Here is a 27,405-nt window from a genome sequence, read left to right as displayed (position 1 = left end):
TTAACTTCTCTGTGGCCACATCAGCTGGTCGAGCCAGAGGCAGAGGCTAACGTTACACCTGGAACACATCGCTCAGTGCCTCTGCTCTCCATCTCTCTCCTACACTAAATTAGTTCGGAGCGTTGTGTTGTGTTGTTGTTACCCAGATGGTGTTGTCTCTTGAGTCTAAATGTACCGTATAATAAGGGCTGTGCAGATTATCAGCCGCCTGGCTACAGCGATGTGAACCGTCAATGCAGGGCTCCAGAGAGCAAGACAGCGCTTAGTTTGGAGACAGTGAAGTCTTGTTTACACTTTCGCCTGGCTCCGAAGAGAGAGGGAGTGCGCGCGCGCGACCGTCTCTCTCTCTCTCTCTCTCTGCTCGTTCTTTCAGTTAAACATGGGCCCTGTCACAAGCGCAGCAGTTCATCTACATTACTCACCGATCAAATAAGACTTTGGCGGGACAAAAATTCAAAAGTGTACGCACTAACGGTGTGGATGAGATACTTGGCAATGTCCATTTCCTGAATATCGGGGTACGCCGCAGGACCAGTCCTCTTTCGACATTGAGTAAGGATCCCTTCCATCAATATAACTCAATTTCTCATCATATCTTGCCTTGCAAACATCATCTAATGTGTCCCTGTAAATAACCTTCACCTTGTCGCCAGGTTTGGACGAATTTGTCATCGTTATCTCAACACAAAAGAGTCAAAAATACTTGGGTAAATGAAAAGGCAGTAAACATGAGCATGACAGCTTTGACACACAACATGGCGGCGCGCCGCAGGGGATACATGGGTAATTCGAGAAACGGAAACCCATCTATAGATAGGCTAAAACCTTTACAGTGAACTATGTTATAAAGCTACATGGCAATCTATCAATTCAATAAAATACCTTACTCACCTGTTAAAGCTGCCGTCGGCAACATTTTTTTGATCATATTCAGTGAAATCGACACTATAATCCGACAGAACAAAGTGGTTTTAGAAAAAAAACCGAGCTTCTAACTCCATCTGGAGCGTGTTATTTGTTTTGCAAAAATCCACCGCTCCCGGATCATCGGGTCCAGAGCCATAGAGAGAAATTTCTCTCTATGGCTCTGATCGGGTCCAATCAGCGCAGGGGGGTGTGAGATCTGACTGTCAATCACAGGTCGTGCACACGCCACAGACAGATCCCCCTCCCTCGCGCAGACGCGCACATGCACACGACACGCCTGAAGTTCGCCTGAAGATTGTACGAAGCGTGATGGCGGAGAGAAAATCTACTAACAAGCTTCAAATTCCTCGGTTATTGCTATCTATGGATAGATTAGCCAGGGCAGCCTACCTCCGAGTCCATGGTGCTGATCGATGCTGAAGAGACGTGCGCGTTCACACGCACTGACGATGGGCGGGTGCTCGTTGGTAGTGGGGGAGGGGCATGAGAGTTGTAAACATGCAAAATTTTGGCTAAGTCGACGCAATCTGCCAGACTTGCCGACTGCAGCTTTAAGTAACAAAAATTCCATCTCCGCGTCACATTTACAACATTTTAAATCCCAGTTCTCAGGATCTCCAAAAAGCCAAGCCAATGTTTATTCTTGTTTTATTATGAGCTCTATCGCAGCAGACTCTCCTCTGTTCATTTTTTTACCTTGTGATTCTCCGGAGGTTCGAGATTTAACATGCTCCATGCGCCTATGTGTATCCGATTGGAATATGATCTAAAATTATCCAGGTCCGAATTGTGTGTCCCATGGCGCTCTTTCATTTTCCTGAATATCTGGAATTGTTTTCTATGGCAATGATGTTGCGTTGGTAGGTATAAGCCAACACCAACCGCAAAATAGAGGGGTTTATAATACAGATGTTGTATTATGGTGCGTTCAAGTCATCTGGTAAAGATCGTATTTATGAGTTGAATGAACATGAACGCCATGGTGGGATACCACAATACTTCATGTTTTTTAGCAGTGATATTATCAGGCTTTTCTATTTACAGCGCAAAGCTATTTGCCTGCACAGAATATGATGGAATTATAATATAAGAATGTAATGATAAAGTTTGCAGTGGCTTCATAAATTAGTTAAAAACATAAAAAAGCAAAGCACAACTGATGCCCATTTCTTTGTTCTTCATTTTCTAGAACTAGAGGTTGAGCCTTGCTGTATTTTTGTGTAATTAATTAAGAGAAAGTACAACGCCATCTTACTCCAACGAAAACGTAAACACGACTTCCCACCTCGTAAGTACGAATTTCCCAGGAGGACTTGTGGAGCCTTCACGTGCTATGGAAAAGATGATATTTTTGATATAAGTGTCCGTGCCGGAGACGATGGTGAGATGATGGTGGAGACATTGGTGTCCATGGCAGAGACAGCGGTGTCTATGTCGGAGACTTTGGTGTCCATTCCGGAGAGGGTGGTGCCCATGGCGGGGTCCGTCCCAGAGACGGTGGTGTCCTTTCCGGAGACGGTGGTGTCCGTTCAGGATACGGTGGTGTCCGTGCCGGAGACGTTGGTGTCCGTGCCGGAGACGTTGGTGTCCGTGCCGGAGACAGTGGTGTCCGTGCCGGAGACAGTGGTGTCCGTTCTGGAGACATTGGTATTGCCGGTGGGTGGTGTCCGTGCCGGAGACTTTGGTGTCCGTGCCGGAGACAGTGGTGTCCGTGCCGGAGACAGTGGTGTCCGTTCTGGAGACATTGGTGTCCGTGCCGGTGGGTGGTGTCCGTGCCGGAGACTTTGGTGTCCGTGCCGGAGACGGTGGTGTCCTTTCTGGAGACGTTGGTGTCCGTTCCAGAGACGGTGGTGTCCGTGCCGGAGACAGTGGTGTCCGTGCCGGAGACAGTGGTGTCCGTTCTGGAGACATTGGTGTCCGTGCCGGTGGGTGGTGTCCGTGCCGGAGACTTTGGTGTCCGTGCCGGAGACGGTGGTGTCCTTTCTGGAGACGTTGGTGTCCGTTCCAGAGACGGTGGTGTCCGTGCCGGAGACAGTGGTGTCTGTGCCGGAGACGGCAGAGACGTGCCAGAGACGCTGGTGTCCGTGCCAGAGACGCTGGTGTCCGTGCCAGAGACGCTGGTGTCTGTGCCGGAGACGGTGGTGTCCGTGCCGGTGGTGTCCATTCCGGAGACGGTAGTGTCCGTGCCGGCAGATACGTGCCAGAGAGGGTGGTGTCCTTTCCGGAGACGGTGGTGTCCGTGCCGGAGACGGTGGTGTCCTTTCTGGAGACGTTGGTGTCCGTTCCAGAGACGGTGGTGTCCGTGCCGGAGACAGTGGTGTCCGTGCCGGAGACGGCAGAGACGTGCCAGAGACGCTGGTGTCCGTGCCAGAGACGCTGGTGTCCGTGCCGGAGACGGTGGTGTCCGTGCCGGTGGTGTCCATTCCGGAGACGGTAGTGTCCGTGCCGGAAGATACGTGCCAGAGACGGTGGTGTCCTTTCCGGAGACGGTGGTGTCTGTGCCGGAGATGGTGGTGTCTGTGCCGGAGACGGTTTCAAGTTTACTTTATTTATATAGCACATTAAAAACAGCCACAGACTGACCAAAGTGCTTCACATCAAAAGAACAGCATTATAAAATAATTAAAACAAACAGACAGATAAAAAAAAAAACACACTACTAGCAAAATTATATTAGGCAGTAATAAAAACCTAATAAGCCAAAGAAAACAGATGGGTTTTTAAAAGAGACTTAAAAAACTCGAAGCCGAGTCGAGTCAAACTCGGAGCCATTCGAATTTCCACTGGCAAGTCATTTCAGAGACGCGGACCGATTACCGAAAAGGCACGCTCACCTCTACGTTTAAGTCTAGAATGTGGAATTAAAATAAGATTCTGGTCACCAGATCTTAAGCTTCTTGAGGGGATATACTGATGCAGCAGGTCAGATAGGTAGCCAGGTGCTTGATTGTGCAATAAATTAAAAACAAATAATAGAATTTTAAAGTGTATTCTAAATTGCACTGGCAACCAATGAAGGGCCTTTAAAAGTGGAGTGGCATGATCCCTTTTTTTTTTTGAATCAAAAATTCAAATTCGTCTCGCTGCCGGAGACGGTGGGTGGTGTCCCGTGCCGGAGACTGCGGAGACATGCCAGAGACATTAGTGTCCGTGCCAGAGACGGTGGTGTCCTTTTCGGAGACTTTTCTTGTCCGTGCCGGAGACTTTGGTGTCTGTGTCGGAGACGGTGGTGTCCGTGCCGGTGTCCTTTCCGGAGACGTTGGTGTTTGTGCCGGAGACGGTGGTGTCCGTGCCGGAGACTTTGGTATCTTCCAAAGATTTGAATTTTGGCGCAATTTTTTCTCTAAAGATTGTTGATATGGCATCTAGTAAATACAGTTTCGTCATGCTAGCATGTGTGGAAGGATTTAAAACAAGGGTGTTACAACCAGGGGGGCAGCGTTTCATATTATTGTGAAGGTACCCCCGGGAGCCGCCATTGGCTAACAAGCCTTCACCTGCTGTTAGCATCCCATTGACTCCCATTCATTTTGGCGTCACTTTGACAGCGAATAACTTTACATCTGAGGCGTTTAAAGACTCCATTTGTCCATGGTTTATTTCTAAAGAAACACGACAATGTATATTTTGTACATTAGGTTTTGTACATTTGATACAATGTACATTACCTTGTATCTTACGTTATAGCCCCGTAGAAGCAGTTTTTGTAAAAGTAGACTAACGATTGCGTCATAACCACGCGACTCTCTGGAAATTACCGTAGAGACAGGAAGAGAAGCTCGCAGTCAATCAGGGGGGACGTGGAGGCATAAAGTCCGATAAAGTCAAGGGAGAAGCCCATAGAGAGTCATGACGTTGCTCCTACTCCTAGCTCATGGACAGCTCCTACTCACGCTTTCCGTCTCTGCAAGATTCGGAAGGGAATGGTTCAGATTTCGTTTGGCACAGCTACTAGAAAACTTACAACTGTCAGGCAGGCTGCTCACGTCACATCCACGTCGTCAAGCTCAGTTTGAGTCTGCGCAGTACGCTCGGCAATAAGGAAATGAGGGCTTCTAATCTGCTTCACTTCTCTCCGTTGAAACCTATGGGGTCGCTGTGTCCAGTTTATATACTGTCTATGGTTACAACTAGCCCCGCGTTAGGTTGTGCCCCGCTCTCCCATATTCCTGGGGGTATGTGAGGTGACAGAAGGGGGTACGCGAACAAAATGCTGAGTTTTGCGTTCATTTAATTCTACCCCACCTTAAAATAACATTAAAACTGAGCATGTATTTCTAGCAGGTAAAATGCTGTAAATACATGACATCCGATCAAATTACCTCATCTTTTGTAGTCAAAACGGACTGCATTCACTCAACAATGCTGCCTTGGCTATAGCCTACTGCCGTTCTCGACCATGTAGTCTACCTTTATAAAATTGGGTATTTAGCACTTACTAGCATGAAGAACACATATAGACACAGACTGTGCATAGAGATTGATTTAAAATTTAAACTCTTCTCCTGTGTTTACATTTACAGTATTGTCACTATTTTTTTTCAACAAAATAACAGCTCCACGAAAGCCACAGCAGAACAGCAGCACACAGCAGTGTTTGTGAATGAATCTGCGACTTTGAACAAATCGTGAGAGTCAATGCTTCAATGATTCATTCATAATTACAGCCACTTGCTTCGTTACTGAATGAATGAATGCCTCGATGACTCACTCATAAAGACAGTGACTTGCCGCCACCATCATTGCATATTTCTCTATTGAATTTTTTTTTAATTTAAAGCATTATTTATAAAGGAATTTGTAAAGGTAAAAAATGCACTGGAAAAAATCTATTTAAGGGGGCAAATATTGCCCCTTACTGAAAAAGGTGTGACTGCAGAGAAGGGGTACACAGAAGGATTTTAAAAGCCTTAGGTGGTACGATACTCTAAAAAGTTTGATAACTTAACTGTACAAATGGTAGCTAATGTTTACAAAAATGTTTTATTTTTCGTTTTGGTTGTATTGTTTTTTCCATTTGATGCATTAGAACAAAGTGTGAAGAAGACAAAAAAAATAGTTTTGAAGACAAAAATGAGAACACAAATCCATGACTCACCTATCTATGAGTTCCAGGACTACCCAGACACACAAGTGGTGATCGCATGGAACTGCGTTGCCAAACTCCATTCTCTCTCCTGCTTCAAAGTGAAGTCTTCTCTAATTACAAGTCCCACTGCACCTTCAAGGGGTTAATCGGCATGGCACCACATGGTGTGGTCACCTTTGTGTCATCCCTGTATGCAGGATCTGTCAGTGACAAGGAGTTTTTTAAGCTTTTTAAACCTCCCTAAACCGTGACGCTGTTACCCGGGGTTTTCGGACCGAGTGCCAAGCATGTGATGCACTCTGTTCTTTGGTGCCATGCTCTATCTTGTGAGCCATATCCAATGTTACTGCCAGTGACCTCGTGTGGTTGCCCATGTTCGCTATGGACAAACAAGCAAACAAATGTGTCAAGGCAGTAACCAACTAGTGGCAGAGGTGGCGATGGTGGGGCATCTTGATGGTGAGTGATGTTGCATGTTGTTGCTGCTGGTTGCTGGTATGACAGCACACTTCCATATACTAAACTTTACCAAAGGCAGAATCCACCAAATCAGCCAATCAGGGTAAGACAAAACAAAAGATTACCGTGAATCAGCCAATCAGGGTAAGACAAAACAAAAGATTACCGTGAATCAGCCAATCAGGGTAAGACAAAACACGTTTTGGAAGAAGGATTGATTGATTGTATTTACTCATTCTTTCAATGTGGTTAATTTTGAGCAAAAGAAGTTACATAGTTTAACTTTAAAAGCACACTATAATGCAAGTTTGAGAGGTGGCACCCTGACAAATCTCGTGAGAATCACGACTTGCTTTATGGCACGATGTCACATACATCAACAACATATGAAGCAGCCTCTATGGAAGACACTAGCACGCATTTCAGACGTGAATCATGGCAGAGTCAACGAAGAAAACTAAGAAAGCGCGGTCGGAAGAGTGCAGAGACGGCTCTGCGTTAGTGGTATTTACAACAGTAACGGTAAATACAAGTACACCACAGCGACTCTAGGGGTCGCTGTTTGAGAAAAACGGAAACTGCATAGTGTGCCTTTAAGGATTGCTATAGCCTACAAATAGATTAGAGGAGGTGGATTTTTGGAAAGGGTGGAAAGAGACTTTTATTATTATTTTTACACTCTCTTACTTCCTCAAGATGTGAAAATCAGGTGGATTTGTGAGAAATCCCTGTATGGTTGACTAAGTTTTTTTAAGGTTTCTTAGACAAATCAAAATCTGTTGCAGGAATGATTTGGGCAGATATAAATGCTTTTGTGTCAGTGTGCTGCCCTCGAGTGTTTGATGCACGAAACGCAGAATACAAAGCTTTGCTCTTTTTTATACCTTTTTAAAAGGTAATTAAAGGTGAAAGGTGAAAACTTTTTTTTTTACACTTTAATTTAGGTTTCAGTATCTTTGCGAGTACTTTCCACAGACGTAATGATTTTTATACTGCACAAACTGTATTTTCTATCCCCTAACCCTACCTCTGCCTCTAAACCTTCCCATCACAGAAAAGTTTTGCATTTTTACATGTTCAAATAAGCATCGTTTAGTATGTTTAATAATCCATTTCCCTTGTGGGGACTGCTGGTAATCCACAATGTAGGTGATCTCAGGTTTTACTATCCTTGTGAGGACATTTGATCCTCACAATGTAGGTTAAACAAGTACGTACACACACACACACACACACACACACACACTCACACACGAGGAAGTAACACTGGGTCACATGAGCTCTAAGGTCACCTTCACACAATTGTGCCAAAAGCCTGTAGGAAACATACGTACAGGAACAATAGTGGTAAATTATCTGCACTCACGCACATACACACTACTGACACACTCCTTGTCAAGTTCAATGATTAACTGCAAAGATAAAGAGAAGGCAGGTCTGCTTAAACTGCAAAGAGGAAGATATGAGCTAGAAATATAGAGAGAGGAAAAGGACAGGAAAGACAAGTCAGTCCACTTAGTTGCTATTCATTGCACTTACATGGAGGAGAGAGCCGGACAACCTAGGACGATTGAACTAAATGATGGCACACGCATGCCACTACTGGGACTTGGAACATGGAAGCCAGAGGTAGCATTCCATTTCTATAATGGCCTCATACAAACTACATATATATATATATATATATATATATATATATATATATATATATATATATATATATATATATATATATATATATATATATATATATATATATATAGGATAAATTCAGATCAATCTGGAAACTTTTTATAACATTGAAATGACTCTTAGATGAGCATTCAGATTTACCTGAATAAGGGGAAGGGGACATTACATTAAGGTCTAGTTGTCACATTGGGAAGTTATATGGAAAACTACAAGAACTACAAGTTATGTTCCACAAATGCAGTATTTTTTATGTTGGTTTCAATGATTATAATTATAAACAATAATAATAGGATATTCAATGACAGGTTTCCATTGTGACAACATGTCCCATCTCCCATATGTGTGTGTGTGTGTGTGTGTGTGTGTGTGTAACATATGCTTGTGTGTTGTTGTTATTGTTATATATGTAATTATTAATGCTTGTCTTTCCCTGTATCTTTTAATTTTGTTAGATTTTATCCCTTGTTTTAATTTTGTGATTTCTATTTCTTAATACATTTACCTATGCATTACACTTTTTCAGGACCAAAGGACAGCCATCTTGTAATGTTTAATAGTGTAATAACTGCATAATCTTATGCAACAGAAACTAGCAATGTGTGTAATGTTTTACAACATGATAAACAGGCCACTGGCCCAGATATGTGTCAAAGGGCAGTTGAGGCAGCGATCGCTGCTGGATATCGGCATATAGATACAGCCTACTGCTACCGGAATGAGACAGAGGTGGGGAAGGCCATCCAGTCAAAGATACAGCAGGGCATCATCAGACGCCAAGACATGTTCATAGTCAGTAAAGTAGGTTTAAGTTATGTTGGTGATCTAAGGTGAAATAGACACATTTAAAAGGAGCAAAAACATCATACATGCAATAACAATGCCTCTCTTTTCCAGCTGTGGGGTACTCACCATGCTTCTGAAGACATTCCAGTTTGCTTAAATAAATCTTTAAATGACCTTCAGCTAGACTACCTGGACCTCTACCTAATTCACTTTCCAGTAGGACTTAAGGTAATACAAGAATCAGTGACCTAAAAATTCTTTGGACACTTAAGTCACACTTAAAAATAATTTATATCAATGCATTTGATTAATATATATACACTACATTGCCAAAAGTATTGGGACACCCCTCCAAATCATTGAATTTAGGTGTTCCAATCAATTCCAAAGCCTCAGGCTACATCACCAAGTGCAATGCAAATGTCAGATGCAGTGGTGCAAGGCACGCCATCACTGGACTCTTCACACTTCTCTATCTGGCAATCCAATGGAGGAGTCTGTGTTTGGCGGTTGCTAGGAGAACGGTACTTGCCTGACTGCATTGTGCCAAGTGTAAAGTTTGGTGGAGGGGGGATTATGGTGTGACAGTTTGACAATTTTTGTCCTGTGTGGGACTTTGTCCCCCAAAAAAACTTTGTGGGAACAGTTTAGGGATGGCCCCTTCCTGTTCCAACTGCATGGATGAGCGAGTTTGGTGTGGAGGAACTTGACTGGCCTGCACAGAGTCCTGACCTCAACCCGATAGAGCACCTTTGGGATGAATTAGAGCGGAGACTGCGAGCCAGGCCTTCTCGTCAAACATATCAGTGTCTGACCTCACAAATGCGCTTCTAGAAGAATGGTAAAAAATTCCCAATAAACACTTTCCTAAACCTTGTTGAAAGTCTTCCCAGAAGAGTTGAAGCTGTTAAAGCTGCAAAGGGTGGGCCAACTCCATATTAAACCCTACGGATTAAAGGTGAACTAAGTAACTTTTTTACCTTAACCGAACAGCTTCGGAGTCATTGGAATAGCTATATGACTTTTTTCGGGTTGAATGGTGGTCTTCTCGCACCCCCGAGCACCTTTTGGGTCGGCGGGCCCGTCAGGAAGTATCGCATGATATCAGGTCTCACGACGTAACGAATTGCTTTACGGCACTGCACACATACACTATCTAAACATTTATATGCTTGCCTTCTGTGTATCATACATACCTCAGTGGACATGGCTCCGTGCGTTCGCCGGCTTATTTGAAAACAAATGCACATGACGAGTGGGAAAAGATGGGAGGGGGAGTGTCGCCAACGAGTTTTGACGACAGTGTTGTCAAATATCTATTCCGAAGCTGTAGGGGGAGCTCTATAGAGAAACCCGCGAGCAAAAAGCAAAACTGCATAGTTCTGCCAGGTTCTGCTTTAAGAATGGGATGTCATTAAAGTTCATGTGCATGTAAAGGCAGATGTCCCAAAACTTTTGGCAATATAGAGTATAATAAATGTCATTCATCCATTTTAAGTGTGATTTAAGTGCCCAAATAGCTTTTTACCTCTCTACATGAATATCAAGATCAACATCAATTGTATTAGTAGCCTCCCAAACATGGGAGTGTTCAGTTTCTCAGTTATATAAAAAAAAAAAACTTTAATTATGTAGCCTTGGCACCCATTACATTTTTAATCTACAAATGAACTTATTTCTTGTATTCAAGTTAAAATATACTTTTTGTTTGCTTTAATAACTTACAGAAAATGGGCGATGAGCTTTTCCCAGAAAAGGACGGAAAGGTGCTTACAACTGACATAGATTATGTTGATGTCTGGAAGGTAATGCTAACCGCTAATGCTTAACACTCAGCATACAATGTAAAAACGTTGCTAATGATGAGTGTGCTGCTGTCTCTTTCAGGGAATGGAAGCTCTGAAAGCCAGAGGAAAGGTGAAAAGTATTGGTGTGTCTAACTTCACAATCGAGCAATTAGAGAGATTGCTATATGTGGCCAAAATCCCACCTTCTGTTAATCAGGTGCATGTACATCATATGATTGTCTACCAAGTTGTAGATCAAATGAGGTTTGGATTTGCTATGTTCACGCAATGTCGTAAATAATTAAGAGATGACACAACACATGACTTGTTGAGTTGTTCATGTCCTCAGACTCAAAATTAACGACAAAACGACTAAATTAATCTGCTGTGGTCATGTCAGCGATCACATGGTACAAGTCGGAGATCTCAGATAATTAAAGTTTACAAGCGATAATTTCAAGTTTTAAGAGGATGTAAACGCTTTTTACAAGTAGGAATCTCAATTACAGTAACTCTGACATGACGCACCTTTAAATAAGGAACTATGAGTCATTAAATAATATAGGCATGATACATATTCAGTATAGATTATTGTTATTAACAACATTGTAAATAGCTGTTTGTTTTACAGGTGGAGCTTCATCCTTACCTGGTTCAGTCTGATTTGATTGACTACTGTAAGTCCAAGAACATTGCTTTAACAGCCTACAGTCCATTTGGCTCACCTGGGAGACCTTTAGAATTGTAAGTTTAAACTAGCTAAGTGTACAAAGACAATTTAAACACGAGTCAGGTCTAAATCTTATCAAAGCAAATGAGAAGGGTGGGAATGATGAGTCCATTAAAAACATTTCTTAAAGGTTATAACCTAAACATCAGATGATATTTTATACAATTCTTTATTCATTTCCTTACCTCTGCAGCCAAAACGGAGATACGGATCCCAGGAAATTACTGGAGGATCCTGTTGTCGGGGATATTGCCAAGAAGCACAGACGGACCCCTGGACAGGTAATACCTTTCTACGATTACAAGTATCGTATTGTATCGTAATCCACTTCTCTCTTTTTGGGTTTTAATGTTATATTTGATTGTCCTGCAGGTTCTATTGAGGTATCACATTCAACAGAGCATTGTAGTGATCCCAAAGAGTTTGAAACCCCATCACATTTTAGAGAACACAAAGGTAAACTTCTGAATATTCCATTTATTCCAACATTACATATCATCTTCCAAATTATGTCAGCTGTAACCTTGAGCTTTCATCTAAGCAAACTATTAAGTGAAAAAGAGTTGGCCTAATAAAAATTTCTTGTAATTTGACATTTTCCAGTCGCATTTTGATCGAAATGAGGGTGTATTTTAAATACTGTAAAACTATGAACTATTGTAACTACTATCCCTATTTTGTGTCTGTGTGCAGATCTATGATTTCACTCTGGATGAAGAGGATATGAATGCTCTAAGGTCTCTGAATCGAGGCTGGAGGTCCTGCATCATTACAGAGTAAGATAATATGTGATTCTACTTGCCATATGAAATTGTAAACACTTCTAAAACAGTAGGTGTACAGTAGTGTTACATGTTTATATTTTCAAAAATAAAAACTTTTATTTTGCATTTAAACAATTTTGTGTAAAAATGTCTCAACTTGAGAAATCAAGAAGGAGATGTTAAAAATGCAGCTGAAATTTCTTCCAATCAATTATTTTGGAAATGGAAGGTCACATTAAATGCTTTGGGATACAATGTCGCATGCAGTGACTGTAGTATACTGCATTTTGGCAAATAGTAGATAATTTGGGTATTTTGTTCATACAGAGAATTCACTGAACTGTAAACAAACATGGCTAGCAAGCAGTTAACTGGATAGTGTTGTTGCTCCTCAGATTGGAACCACATCCCTTCTACCCCTTCAAGTGAAATGCTGTTAGTCTTGGATGATTAAGAACCCACCTAGAGAAAAGTGACCAAGCACTTCTGGAGGTTGGAGTAAAGAAGATACTTTTTTGATCGTTAGATTCAGGTATTCATTTGTGTATAGATAAACGACAACATTTAAGGCACTGGAATAAAATATTTTTGAAAACCACTCACAGATGTCATTACTGTAACTTCATTAGTTTAAAATAAAGCATCAAGGCATACACTACCATTTAAAAGTTTGGGGTCTCAAAGATTTTCAAAGAAGTCTCTTATGTTCACTAAAGCTGCATTTATTTGATCTACAATACTGTTAAAACGGTAATATTGTGATTATTACTATTTAAAATAACATGTTTCTATTTGAATATATTCTAAAATGTAATTTATTCCTGTGATGGCAATGGTCAATTTCAGCAGCCATTACTCCAGTCTTCAATGTCACATGATCCTTCAGAAATCATTTTATATGCCATTTTGGTGATAATTTCTTATCATTAACAATGTTGAAAACAGTTGTGCAGCTTAATACTTTTTGCAGAATTCAAGATAATATTTTTCAGCATTCTTTGATGAATAGACATTTCAAAAGACCAACATTTATTGAAACAAATATTTTGTAACAATTAAAGTTTATTTCTCTAGGTCTGAATTAAAGTAGTAATTATTATTATATATTTTTTAAATCTTACTGACCCCAAACTTTTGAATAATGAGTGAAACTTGAGAGTTTATGACTTTTCATAAAATGAAAAATTCACTCAAAAAAACAACAACAAAACCCGGTGGAAAAAGTCATGTAAAATGGTCACTTCAGGGTGTTTTAATTGTAACTGAGAACTCCAAAAAAGCTTGTAACAAAAACTACAATATTAGTTTGTGCTTTTCAACTTCAATTCATAGTCTAACATATCACAGTATCTCCTGCTGACCTCTTCTTAAAAGGATCTGAGAGGCAGCCAATGGCATCAGGCTTATGTCAACCTACATTCAGAAAGTCAATACTCTCATGAAAGTGTTCTTCAGATCACTTTTTTGAATCCAATAAGTGCCCCAGACAATCACCTGTGTTGCTGTTGGCTGGAATTCTGTTTGTCTCTCTCTGTGTGTCCTGAGGTATGACCCTCTATACTATTGGTTTGCTGGGGTCTAACAAGGCACACACACGCCGAAGCTCCAGCAATGTGCTTCGGTAGATTTGGACCCAAGACCCACTGGCCCTTGTCTGGACAAAACACTTGAGTGCCCTGAGAAAAGTCCATTGCCTCCCAGGTGTACCCTCCCAGGACAAAGATCTTTCCATCCAAGACCGCCACCCCTGCCTCACTGTTAGGGTACCTGAGAGGGGCTATCTTGGTCCATTGATCAGTCTGCGGGTCAAAGGCCTCCACTCCCAACACGTCAAAACGCTCCATGCTGTCCTCATGGTCATCACTGCCCCCGATGACATAGATTCTGTCCACCAGAGACGCCATAGAGTGCCAGCCTCGCGCCAAGATCATGGCCTGTCGTTCCGTCCACGTGTCTGCAGTTTTAGGGTCATAACTTAGCATGTCACGTCTGTACGGGCCGATCTGGTAATCATGACCCCCAGAGATGTAGACGATGCCCTTGAGAATAGTCCCAGCATGACCATATGTAAATCTATGAAAGAAGATTAAAAAAGTTTTTTAAAGAGAAGTTTTAATAATAACATTTGACAGTTTTTTTTTTTTAATTGAACATGAGGAAGGATGAGATTTGAGCCACTTTTATTGTATTTTTTTGTTAATATTTTCACAAAAGTTTGTCAGCCCCAATAAATTACCTTTAGAATCAGAATCAGCTTTTATTGCCAAGTACAACATGTACAAGGACTTTGTCCTAATGCACAGGTGCATAAAAATGATAAGAAACTTAAACAAGGAATACAAATATTATAAATAAAAATAGACAACTATTTTAAAATGTAACTTTACATTAGTGTAATGTGTGCAAAAGAAAAGAAGGTGCAGCATAGTAGACTGTGCATGTATGAAACAGTGTTGATGAGGCCAGTTGCAAATGGAAAGAAACTGTTTTTATGGCGTGAGGTTTATGTTCCACAGTGGAAAGAAAGTCCAATGTGATTAAATGACATGAACGTGAGTGAGACGCTATTAATTTGTGACAGTAACCAAGTACACTTCCATTCAGAAATTTGGTGTCGGTACGATTGAATTCAGTTTGAAAAAGTCTGCATTTATTTGATTTTCTATTTTAAAATGTAATGCATTCATGTGACGCAAAGCTGAATTTTCAGCATCATTACTCCAGTCTTCAGTGTCACATGATCCTTCAGAAATTATTCAAATATGCTGATTTGGTGCTCAAGAAACATGTATTATCAATGATGAAACACAGTTGTGCTGATTAATAGTTTTTTGAAAACCACGAAAATTTTTTTATTAAAAATTCTTAGATGAATAGAAAAGTCAAATAAAAATATTAATTTACTTAATAAAATCGTACTGACCCTAAACTTTTGAACAGCAGTACAGTGTGGATTCAAAATACATATCCACATAAACTGGTGCAAACTTATAGCCTGGCAAGCCAGACCTACATCGAGATGTTAGGTCTGGAAACTCACCATAGTCACGGCTCAATCCGAAGGGCGGGATAAACGGCTGTCTTTCAAATTCCCTCTGCACGCAATAGGACAGCGCTTCAACCAACCAGAGCGTTTTCCCAACAGCGGAGCTTAGTTGATAGATTCAACTTTTGCCATATCCGGCCGGCAAAACGACGAACACATCTTCCTTTTTTTAAGAATGACTTAAGTGCCGTTCTTTGCTCTTTTCTCAAAGAAAAACTTAACTCCAAGTCCTCCAGAGTCGCGGCCAAAGCCGATTCGAAAGACCGTTGTTCTCCATCAGCAGCCGTCATTCTTTGTTTTCAAGTGGCAGCCGTCGCAACTCTGTCGTCATATGTTAAGCCCGCCCCCGCCTACTCTATACACGACGTGATTGGCCTGACCCAATTTAGGTTTTGGTTGCAGCTAGAAGGTCTATTGAGAGTTGCTAGACCCACCTGGCTGCGAAATACATTTTGCTGCCGCTAGGGTGCGTCTAGATTTCAAGGCTAGCAAACTTAAAAAATATATATAAAAAAAACCAACCAACCTGGGCAATCCTGCAACATAGGCCCAGTAGTCCTCAACAGGATGGTACACTTCAACAGAAGACAAAGCACCGCTATCGTTGCGTCCACCAACAGCTATAAGACAGTCTCCCATGGTTCCCAGATAGAAATCCACACGCCGCTGGTTCATAGGGGCACCCTGCAGATCAACAAAACACTCGGATTAACATTCAAACTCTGGTACAATTCTCTACTTGTCTCATGCTTGCTAATTATTATTATTTTAATTAACACTTAATTTTATATCTTCATCTATATTATTATATCTATCAAATTAAAGGTCCTGTAATAACTGTGACTTCACTCTCCACCAATTTCACTTTCTCCCACACCCCTCGTCCAAATAGGCAACTTCCTGGAAGAGCTGGACGTGCTGGTGTAGTTCTTGGTGACTTCAACATCCATCTAGACAAACTGATTTCCTAACTCTTCTTGCCTTGTTTGACTTCACAAGAGAGCACACCACTGCGACTCGCAAAGCAGGCAAAAAGATAGATCTCATCCTCACAAGTCCACTACATCTTTCTGACCACTTCTTTCACCAGTTCTCGGTCACTTTGCCTTCATGCTCACCACTGAATCCTCCTCTGGTCACCTTTCGCGTAAACCTCCGTTCTCTCTCCTACACACTTTTCCTCACTGGTCTCTGCATCCCTCCCACTAACCACTTCTCACTCCATCGCGGCCAGAATCGAATTTAAGGCTTTAATACGGGCTTTCAGAACTACCATTGGATCAGGACCTCCCTACCTCAATTCTCTCCTACAAGATTATACTCCCTCCCACCAGCTAAGGTTCACTGAACGAGCGACGTCTTGTTGTTCCTTCACAAAGTCACTCTTCAAAACTTTCACCCTCTCTTGTGGAATGAGCTGCCAACTTCCACCCAAACCACTGACATTTTTCAAGAGGCAGCTAAAGACACACTACTTTCACAAGCACACAAATAGAATTCTTTTCTTCTCTATTCATCCCATAAATCGTGAGCTTAGAATTATAAGGTTCTATCTCCGTTTAGGGTAGTTCTGAGATATTGAGCATCAAAGTTTTTACATCCCAGCTGGCAATGGAGAGATGGAACCTTTTTTTTATAATTAATAACTACTAATAAAATATTTTTTTACAAAAATAACACCACACAGGCATTAATAAACACCTAATGGATCATATTATGTCAAAAACTCAATTTCGACCAAAAGTGGAGATAGAACCTTATAATTCTAAGCTCACGAAATGTACACATTTGACAGTAAATCATTGTTCTTGAGTTTGGATGAAGACAAAATTATGTAGTAATAAACACATGAATAAAATAAATAGTAATAAATGTATTAATAAAAATATGAAAATAAAGAGTGATTAGCCATAGTCTGGAGCCCTGCTGTTGAAACTTAAACATGGCTGACTTTTTAAACTGTCAGAGTCAAGCTCATTACCTTAACCCACACGTTGCTTCGGGGGTCGTATCGATACAGCAAGTTGCTTGCAGAATCTCCTCCATTGTCCCGCGAGGAGCTCCCACCTGCAGTGAAGATAAATCCCCCCAAAACTGCAACGCAGTGGTGACTCCTCTGAGCTGGCAGCTGTGTCTCGACAACCCACTTTCCTGCTTCTTCATCCAGCCAGCACACCTCGGCACTCAACTCCTCTCCACGTTCAGACACCTCCCCTCCCACCAACAGCAGGCGCTCCACACCTCCTCGAAGGCCTGTGCGTGTTGTCTGGAGAACAGGTTGGGCGCTCAGTCTCGTGTGGTAGCCCACTGCTTCCTCCACTAATGCCTCACAGCCCGCGTCCGGAGGCAGCAGGGAACGTATGGCTGGCAATATGCGCCCTATGAGGTCATCTGGCGGGATGAGAGCTAAGCGAATGTTGGAGAGAAGCTGCTGGGCGAACGCAAGACGTTCGGGTCTTTGACTCAACCACTGCAAGGTGACCTGCAGAAGAGCTTGCTCATTCTCGTGCTGCACCTGCTCATCTGCGAGGTAAGCACAAAGCTTGGGCAGCCGCACGTCTTGGAGGAACTCGGATGTGACGGAAAGCGTGGTGAAATGCTCCAGAATAAAGCGGTCTATGAAGGCATCCAGGCGGTCTAGACTATAAAGGAAGGCAAGCTCCTGAAGGTACAAGTAGTTGTCCTCACGTACCTCTTTCTCCAGATATTGGCAACAGAAATCTACAGCTCGCCACACCTGCAGCAAGTGAGCCGTTTCCAGGACGTAGTCGATGTTTCCACCATCGAGTGGCAACTCTCCGCTGTACAGGAAGTCCACTACTGCTTTAACACCAACGTATGAGGCTCCCACCAGCTCTACCTCTGCCTCGTGTTCCTCTCGCATGCCCAGGGTGAACATCGCCTGGAAGTAGGGGCTGGACACCGCAAGCAAAGCCCGATGTGCAGGGATCCGCTGGTCATCGGCCACCAGAACAACATCACACAGCTGGCCATGCTGTCTTTGCTCATTTAACCCCTGAAGGAGGTAGTTAGCCTGGTCTGCCCATCGATACACCTGTTGTGCATCAGAGTTAGTTTGTGAGTTTCAAGACACTTGTAACAGACTTTCAAGACATATAAAATGTGCAGTTTTTCTTATCTCAATTCTTATCATCCCAGTGTTTTAAGACTTTACACTGACACCTGTGTGCATAAGGTTTGTTAGTTAGTCATGTGACGTCAACATGGTCCATCATGGTAAGAAGGCCCACTCCTTGAAGAATACAAAAGTTTTCTAGCAGACTGAGTCTTCATTTCATGTGAAAGCAGACGTTTAACTTACCTTTAACTATATATAAAAAGAAAAAAAAAGTAATAATGCAATCATTGAGAATCAATAGTGTTTATTTCATATTATGAATTTTAATTATTATTGAAAAATTATTATTTATAAAAACAAAATATGACAGGGTGGTGCATCAGTTATTTTATTATTATTATTTCTATACTATTATAGAAATCATTAATATTTTTAATTAGCTTTTATTTTTAGATTTTCTGTTTTAATTTTAGCTTGTCATATTATTTTTTAATGTTTCTATTTAGTTTTAATTTATTTTGTATCAGTTTTAGTCATTTTAGTAAACTTCAACTTATTTCAGATAAGATTTTTAAGTTATATTTTATTGCAGTTTTATTTCAATCATCGAAAATGATTTTAATAATTTTAGTTAACCATACCAACACTACTGTTATGCATACCTTTGAATATTCACTTATTCTGTGAGGACGAGAAAGACGAGATTGCTTTCCAGTGTCCATTGTGTCACCACCTGCCATAGGACTCTCTGCAAAATATCGTTAAAAAAAAAGAAAAAATTATCGGGAGTAATTAAATGTAACCATGTATAAAAAAATATATAACGCTCAAAACAGGAACAGACAAAGTAAAAAAGACAAAGGCTGAATACAAAAGGAAAGTGGTATTTACACATGCACAATAATCGTGACTACGTTTCACTGTTATTCAATTTAATTTGACATATTTTATCAATGCATCTTAGACAACAACCGTACAGTCAAATGCAGATATTATTTTACCATTTTTCCATTCTTTATCCGTATTAACTACTAGTTAAATACCCGTACGTGACTATAAACAAGTTTTGACCGTGGCACAGTGAGGCTGAGTTCTCTCTTCCGTGTTGAGCTTTATTTCAAAATAAAAGTTTGTTTTGTCCTCAATTTCGCCCTGAAGAAATTTAGACTGTACTGTCTACTACTACTACTACTCTATCTATCTATCTATCTATCTATCTATCTATCTATCTATCTATCTATCTATCTATCTATCTATCTGTCTATCTGTCTATCTATCTATCTATCTATCTATCTATCTATCTATCTATCTATCTATCTATCTATCTATCTATCTATCTATCTATCTATTATTTTAAGTGTGTAGGCTATGCAACATGATAATAGGCCTAGGCATGTTGTTTTGAAATGAATTCTATTATGAATGAGAATTTCAAGGGAAGGGATATGCTTATTGTAACCATGCAAATAATTGTAAACTTTTATTTTTATATCAATATTTTATGTTATGTTTTATTTTCGGGTGAAATTTTAAATTTATTGCTGCCATTACCTATGGTATCTCTCGTTGTAGCCTAATCCAAATATTACCGAAAAGTGCAGGATGAAGTGAACCCAGGTCCACAAGATGGCAGAGTAACTCAGACCAAATGTTATGACTATTGGAGGATTTAATGTAGCTCAATACCCAGGTTGGCCATTAGGAGGTGAAAAGCTCTCTGATTCACTGGAACAGCAACCTGACAGACAAATATCACTAACGCCCATTAAGAGGCAATAGGAAATGAATCGAGTCTTGAAATTAGTTTAGTTGCCTCTCCATCCCACTGAGAGAAGAGACCTCCCTGTCCCACCAGCAGCCACCTCTGCCGCACTTTGGGATTTATCTGCGATTTCTCTCATTCCCCCGGCTTTGTTCTGCATTTAGTTGCATTATCTTCCTTTGCATCGTCGAAATGGCAACGCGAATTGACAAAGAGGCTTGCAGAGAAGCATACAATCTGGTGCGAGACGACGGCTCAGATATATGCTGGTGAGTGAAGCCTTGATTTGCTGCACATCCAGATATGTGTTTGGCGCGTGCTGGCGAATCTCGTTACATTGTTTCAACAATTTGAATTATCAACTGATACCGTTTAACGCTTGAATTGATTTAATGGCATGAATGTATGTGGTGCAACATGTAGGGATGGGTCTTTTAACCCAGGGGCAGTGTCTCAAAATCTAGTCTGCACCCTAGAAACTAGGCAGCATTTCCCCCAAAAATGTCTAGGTAGGCAGCTTGCTAAAATTTGAGACGCATCCATCGTTTTGGCAACAGTTAAAATAGACATTTTCTGTTTAAAGGGCATCTTTTAAGTATGACGGATCTACTATTGTACCAGCTGGTCACGGGTCCGACTATGAAGAATTCAAGAGTCAGTGTACAGGTGAGTTCATTTTCTTTTTTACCTTCTTTATGTTGGGAGGACTTAAAGGTATTATTAAAAGCAGCTGCAATTAATTACTAAATCAGTTGTTAAAGGGATAGCTCACCAAACTAAAGTTTAATTAAGTATAATTTACTCACCACAAACCAAGCCTAATGACTTCCGTTCTTCCTTGTTAGGGGTTGACTCAGTCACCATTCACTTACAATCAAAAAAGAAGCAATGAAAGTGAATGGTGACTGAGACTTCCAGGCTCTAACCTTACCTTTTGAGTGTCACAAAAGAAAAAAAAAGCTCTTTCAGGTTTGAAAAAAACATGACTGTGAGTCAATTATGACAGAGGTTTAATTTTGGGGTGCACTGTCACTTTAAGTTCTACATATCACATGTTAGGAAGTACTTTATATTCCATGGTAGACCATACCAAATATGGCTTTGTATTTGTCCTAGATGACATGGCAAGAGGGCGAGCTACTAGTGAGATGTTTAATGAGAGGTTTTAAACACATTTGTATTAGTAATCGATTAATCAACAGAACTCATTAGATTCAACTTGATACCTAATTTAATGTGGTTTTGGGGATCTAACGAGCTACAGTGAATTAGTATACTATACTGCATGAAGTATTTTTTATAACTGTAAATAACTGTCTAGCTCCACAGAGAGAATGAAATGATGCCATTTCTCGCCTCTCATTCTGTCATCCTTAATGAACAGAGATTTGGGTGTGGTGCTCAGTTCAGTCTCCATGAGTAGATGTGTAGCCACTAGCAGATGTAAACTTGTACAAGTGTTGCAATAGCTTAGCTTCTGCCATTGTGCTCTGACAGATGATCAAGGATGTCTTCCTTAATGGAGCAGTGTCATGTTACAATAAGCTCTTTTGCTGGAAAATTCTTTGTGACAACTTTAGTCATGACGTTTACTTATGTTTTAAATCCAAACAGAAAAGTGATTTGTGCTGTAGCTGCTGCCCTTAAACTGTTTTATCCTGCAATAAATATATTTGTTGTAGGTTCTTGAGTAGTTGGAGAATCTTTTTGTATATGAGCATTGCAATCCCCTCTAAAAGGCTGTTGTAGACAGGACAATATGAAAAGATTGTTGCTTTATTAAGAGGTATCATAAAGTGTATGTCAGTAGCATAATGAGTTATCCTAACTTTATTATGTGGTTTATGTGAAAGTGAATCTCTGGGTGAAGAATATGATTTTTTATTGCTTACATTTGTGTTCTGCTTCATTTTTCATGTTAAATTTTGCTTTTTACCATAGTGCATAAACTCAAAATGGGGTTTTGGGTCAAAGTGGCTAAAAATTATAGAGCGGGTCACATTAATAAAATAATACATTTTGTATATCATTATATATTTAAAGCTTGAGTTTTAGGTGATGTCTAACAAGTTTAGTATTTTAAATATTTCTTTTTGCTGCATCATCATAGCCTGGCAGTCTGGAAGTATAGAGTGCACATGTAGTAGTCAGCACAAATACACTGACTTTCTGGAAGTGAGTTCTTCAGAAAAGCGTACGCACGAGGAAGTAAAAGTGCTTGGAATCATTGCCAAATTTTTTTTTTTGATTTTTATTACTAGAGTTCATGCTTTCCCACTGCTGACTGTTAGCATGTTGACTCATGAGCACTGCTCACTTCCTAAATGCGGTTTGTTTAAGGTTTCAGTTCTATTGAAATACAGCAGAGGTCTCTATAATGGGACTTCGACTGACCATCCACTTTGCTCTTGAAACTTTAACAGTCAATGTGCCAAATACAACTGACAGTATTACCCATGGTTCCCTGACTTAGCTTCTTAAACCTTAAGCCTAGTTAATCAACAACAGAAAACCAGATATTGTCAGTCTCAAGTAGTAGGCTACCAAGGGAATTCACGTGGCATTGGTTTTCCAGGAAAGTCTATCTATCTGTCTAACGTGTCTGTCTGTCTAGCTGTCTATCTGTCTGAGTTTGTTTAAGTTATGTAGGCCTACTGTAGGCTATATATATATATATATATATATATATATATATATATATATATATATATATATATATATATATATATATATATAATGTGTGTGTGTGTGTGTGTATGTATGTATGTATGTATGTTAGGGCTATTAATCGATTAATAGAATTTCTAATCGCGATTACGATTAAAAAAAAAAAAGCGCTTACATTATTCTGCGTGGTGTTTTGAGCATGTTACGTTGTGAGAGGCGAACCACGACTACTTTAGAGAACCCAACCCAGCACAAAAGTGTCTGTCCTGTCCTGTCAGCCGTTAAACTGCAGTAGCGCGCACTCTTCAACTGCACGCGCAAATGCGGCGGAGCGCGCTTTATATCGCTTAATTTTATATAACTTACAGCGCAAAATAAACTAACGTTACAAGCATGCAACGTCGTTACGTTTTAAATTAGAAAATAAACGCGTTGTCCAGATTCAGTATTTGCGGTCACATGAGATGTTGTCAGGCTATATGTCAGTGTCATTATTCTATCGTTATTTTCATAACTTGATACGAAATATAAAGTCTCTCACCTCAGAAAAACGAAATGTCATGTCCTGTTTGTCGTTACACTGCGCTCGTAGCCTGCACTCACTTTAACAGTTCTTGTAAGTATTGTGTATCACCATGGTAACTGTTGTTTCCATAACCCCATAATGCCACTTATTGGTTATTTTGTATATTTTTAAATGACTGTGGTGGCTCATACCAAGATTGTATTAACAAAAACTAGTTTGGGACTGCTATTTAAATAGCTTAAACTCGTAGGCCTACTGTTTATTTATCAGTAGCCTATTAGTCATATTCTTACAATTTATTTGTATATTAAGTAAAGGGGGACAGTAGCCTACTTGTGTGTGTCAACAATTTTTGTGTAAACAAATGTATTATAATAGGCCTATATAATTCCTAAAAAGGCGGGTCGCGGCTTGATGACCATGGGGAAATGTGGGTCCCATGGCCAAACTATTCAACATCATTCAATGTAAAGTGTGGTAATCGTAAATGATTACAATTCAAGGGAATAATCGACAATTATGATTTTTGTCATAATCGTGCAGCCCTGATATATATATATATATATATATATATATATATATATATATATATATATATATATATATATATATATATATATATACATATACATACATATACATATACATTTATTTATATATATATATATATATATATATATATATATACATATACATATACATTTATTGCTATACTTTTTAGGGATAAGCAGGAGTTTCAGCAGATCTATATTCACAGAGACATAGAGAACAAAGTGCAAAGGTGTGTATCATTAATATGTGAATAAATGGTTTAGTAAGTGCTTTCTTCCGTATAATGCTATCTCTGATACTATCACTGTCTAAACAGAGGTACGCCAGAGTTAGGAGCAATTGATGTTATCTTTGAATCTTGTCCTAGTGCCACTGCAATGCAGTTGTAGCACATTTGGGAGGAAGTGACCAGCTGTTACGCTGTGAGAGACTGGGAGTGTTACTGATGAATTATTACACCCTTATCAATAGATAATCGGTACCCTTATCGGTAAACTAGATCACCTCCTTTCCTCACCCACTTACTCTGTTCCTTGTTTTTCGTGTCATGTGATGTCATAGAGCTTAGATTTCTCAGCCTCGTCCACCACTCGCACGTGATGCTCTCAGATTACGTTTTATGTTGTGACTTCTTTCTCTGGAAAAGAATACAATGCAATAGTGTAGATTCAAAACACTTGCTACAATGGGGACAGTGTTTATTTGAATCTAAGCTCTTCCTTGTTATTTAACAGACAAAGTTCAGCTAAACTAGAGACATTAAAGAAGCACATTTAATGTTAATATTAGCACAATAAATCAAACTCAAATAGGTTTATTTTTTACATTTATTTTATTATCTACTTTAAAAAAAAAAAAATCTATATATTTTTTTCAATTGTATGTGTTGTTATTATTCTGTTGTAATTGTTCTTCATTTTGCTGGGCTTTTTAATTGGGGAAATAATCGTGTGGAATTTTAATTTGTGGCAAATAGGTCCGTTGTAGAAAAATAGACTATTTTAAAAAAGAATATTGACGTCTAAAACCACTTATTGTGTGTATATTCAATATTGTTCTTGTCTGCCAGAATAAGGTCTGACTTACCTTAATTTGGAGGCTTTTCTCAACCAATTTTGATATGTTTGTGACAAATTATTTATGTATTTAATTTGATTCATATTTTTAATCAATTGACAGTACTAAAAGAAACAAAAAATATTCAAGAAAATGCATCCTCCTTGTTAAGGTTCCTCCTTGCTTTCTCTCTGACTCTCAGATGACGCCCGTCTCTTTGGTTTCGTGAGGATCACGACGGGCGACGCCATGAGCAAGCGTGCCAAGTTCACCCTCATCACCTGGATTGGCGAGAACATCAGCGGACTGCAAAGAGCTAAGATTAGCACTGACAAGACACTGGTAAAAGACATCGTGCAGGTGGGTTTTTTCCTTTTCTCTTACGCCATCCCTCATGCCATATGCAAATTTTCCGACTCAGATTTACAAAATTTGGCACACCCAGACGCGCAGATAACAATGTTCATTTTCACTGTAAACAAATCGGCGCGCTCATGCAAACAATCTCAAGTCCTTTCCCTCCATCGCTCATAGTTTGTTTGCTGTCCTTTTTCCATGCAGAACTTTGCCAAGGAGTTTATGATCAGCGATCCCCGAGAGCTGGAGGAAGACTACCTCCGCAATGAGCTGAAGAAGGCCGGCGGGGCCAACTACGACGCCCAGGCCGAATAGAACTTGGGGACGGGTTTCAATAGGGTTGGAATCAGAAAGAAGGGGAAAACGTCATCTTGTACACATGCACACACAGACAAACACACACACAGACAAACGCAAATATACATACCTCACCCCTATTGCCAGTCTGGGCATGGTTGATTTATCTACTGTATTGTGCATCATCTCAATGTCATCTCTGCTAGTGCTATGAGGGTTATCTTTTTTTTTTTTTTTTTCAGGGGCATTTTTGTAACTGTAATCAGAGTTTCTGAGGATGCTGTCTTGGCTCAAAGTTGTCATCACTGTGATACACTTCCATAATCAATGGAGGGCATACGAGTCCAGCATTGTTTTATTTAAGGGGTTTATTATGAATCTTCATCTCCCTGCTGACTCCTCTAAAACAGACCACTGTGTTTACTGTCTCAATCTCCCATGGAGAGGAAGGCATCATGGAATGTGTGCATTTGTGTATGTGTGTGTTTGCAGACACTGCACTGTGACTGGCTAACTTGCATGCAGGGGGTGGAGTCTTAAAGGATCCTGTAGCTGTGATTGGCTGTTTCTTTCCACCCAACCGCAGAGCAGCCATTTCTCTAGTGTAGCCTTCATTTTGGATTACATTAAAATACCCCAAAATTTTTTTTTTTTTTTAAGTAGCTTTTATTTACATTTAAAAAATACAATCTGTGGTTCTTCCTTTACGATAAAAAATGTCTCCTGAGCCAAGACAAAAAAATATGATGGTCACAAAAGCAATCATGTCAGAATAAAATGTTTGTTTTTTTCAAGACTTGTCCTTGTGTGTTATATTTTGCTTTGTTTGCGATACTCTACTCTTTGACGTTATTGTGCTGTGGGTTGGCCTCTGCCCCGCTAATGCAAGCCGCTTGGCACGGCACTGCTCCTCTGCACGAATCCTAACAATCCCAGAGGGCGTATGGGGGAGTCCCAGGGGTTGTCATGGCCACCGCTGCGGTCAAGCTGCTCTGCTCCAAAGCCTGTCAATAATGGTCTCTCCTCCCCCCCAAAAACATTTCCCACCCCCCTTTCCCCCTCTTTTCTTCTTTTCTCCTCCCCTCATCCCTTCTTCTTACTCTCCCTGCCTTGCGTTTAGTCCAACAGATGTGATCCCAACTGCATAATTGCTTAATCCATAATCTATAAGCTTCTTCCAGGCTGCTTTTATGACGCTGAGTTTTGGTAGCACAGAAAGACATGAGGCAGGAATGTAGACGCTGAAATTGGGGCCTGTGGAAGATATGAGTGTTCGTGTTGTGTTAATAGTTGGTTAAATTGGGTCAGTAGACCTAAGTATTGCTAAGCCCAAGTTTGGCATGTACTGGTTGTGCAAGACATGAACGATAGGAGAGATGTGCATTTACTTTTTAAATGCATAAAAAAAAAATAAAAAAAAAAAAAATGCATTGGTATTGTTTATATTGTATATTTAATTGCACATGCTCTTTCACAATTTTTTTCAGGCACACTTTAGGGTCCAATTCTTACTTTTAACTATTAACGAACACTTTTGCCTCAATAAACACCTAATTTTTGTTTATTATTAGTTATGGTTGTTAAGTTTAGGTATTGGATTGAGAGATGTAGAATATGGTCATGCAGAATAAGGCATTAGTATGTGCTTTATAAATAATCGGCAAATATCATGCTAATAAGCAACTAATTAATAGTGAGAATTGGACCCTAAACTAAAGTGTTACTATTTTTCTTTATTTTATTACTATTTGATTAAAGAAAGTAATACTTTTATTCAGCAAGGATGCATTAAGGTGACAGACAAGACATACATATAATATGTACATATAATA

General features: G+C 40.1%; 3 protein-coding genes across 4 annotated transcripts; 2 read left to right on the top strand and 1 right to left on the bottom strand.

Annotated features, from left to right (window-relative positions):
* The first annotated feature begins 7,961 nt into the window (after positions 1–7,961).
* On the top strand, positions 7,962–12,822 carry LOC308694789 (aldose reductase-related protein 2). Its single transcript, XM_081372539.1, has 10 exons — positions 7,962–8,104; positions 8,795–8,965; positions 9,062–9,178; positions 10,678–10,755; positions 10,838–10,954; positions 11,369–11,481; positions 11,661–11,748; positions 11,840–11,923; positions 12,161–12,243; positions 12,627–12,822. The coding sequence occupies exons 1-10, from the start codon at positions 8,015–8,017 to the stop codon at positions 12,658–12,660; spliced, it is 975 nt and encodes a 324-aa protein (XP_081228665.1). The 5' UTR covers positions 7,962–8,014; the 3' UTR covers positions 12,661–12,822.
* klhl36 (kelch-like family member 36) lies at positions 12,749–21,161 on the bottom strand. 2 transcript variants are annotated; one of them, XM_081372537.1, is made up of 5 exons: positions 20,925–21,161; positions 19,019–19,104; positions 17,259–18,332; positions 15,804–15,961; positions 12,749–14,304 (listed from the first exon to the last, which is right to left on the bottom strand). In XM_081372537.1, the coding sequence occupies exons 1-5, from the start codon at positions 20,980–20,982 to the stop codon at positions 13,722–13,724; spliced, it is 1,959 nt and encodes a 652-aa protein (XP_081228663.1). In that variant the 5' UTR covers positions 20,983–21,161; the 3' UTR covers positions 12,749–13,721. The 2 variants fall into 2 exon arrangements, with proteins under 2 accessions (XP_081228663.1, XP_081228664.1); XM_081372538.1 differs by lacking the exon at positions 20,925–21,161 and adding an exon at positions 19,358–19,463.
* Positions 20,076–26,367, top strand: cotl1 (coactosin-like F-actin binding protein 1). The gene is made up of 4 exons (XM_081372540.1): positions 20,076–20,387; positions 20,702–20,784; positions 25,122–25,279; positions 25,481–26,367. Exons 1-4 carry the CDS (start codon positions 20,311–20,313, stop codon positions 25,589–25,591), a joined length of 429 nt encoding a protein of 142 aa, XP_081228666.1. The 5' UTR covers positions 20,076–20,310; the 3' UTR covers positions 25,592–26,367.
* The last annotated feature ends 1,038 nt before the right edge of the window (positions 26,368–27,405 follow it).

Source organism: Scardinius erythrophthalmus (assembly GCF_964197995.2).
Source record: "Scardinius erythrophthalmus genome assembly, chromosome: 8".
Lineage (NCBI taxonomy): Eukaryota > Metazoa > Chordata > Actinopteri > Cypriniformes > Leuciscidae > Scardinius > Scardinius erythrophthalmus.
This window is presented reverse-complemented; position numbering and strand designations above follow the sequence as displayed.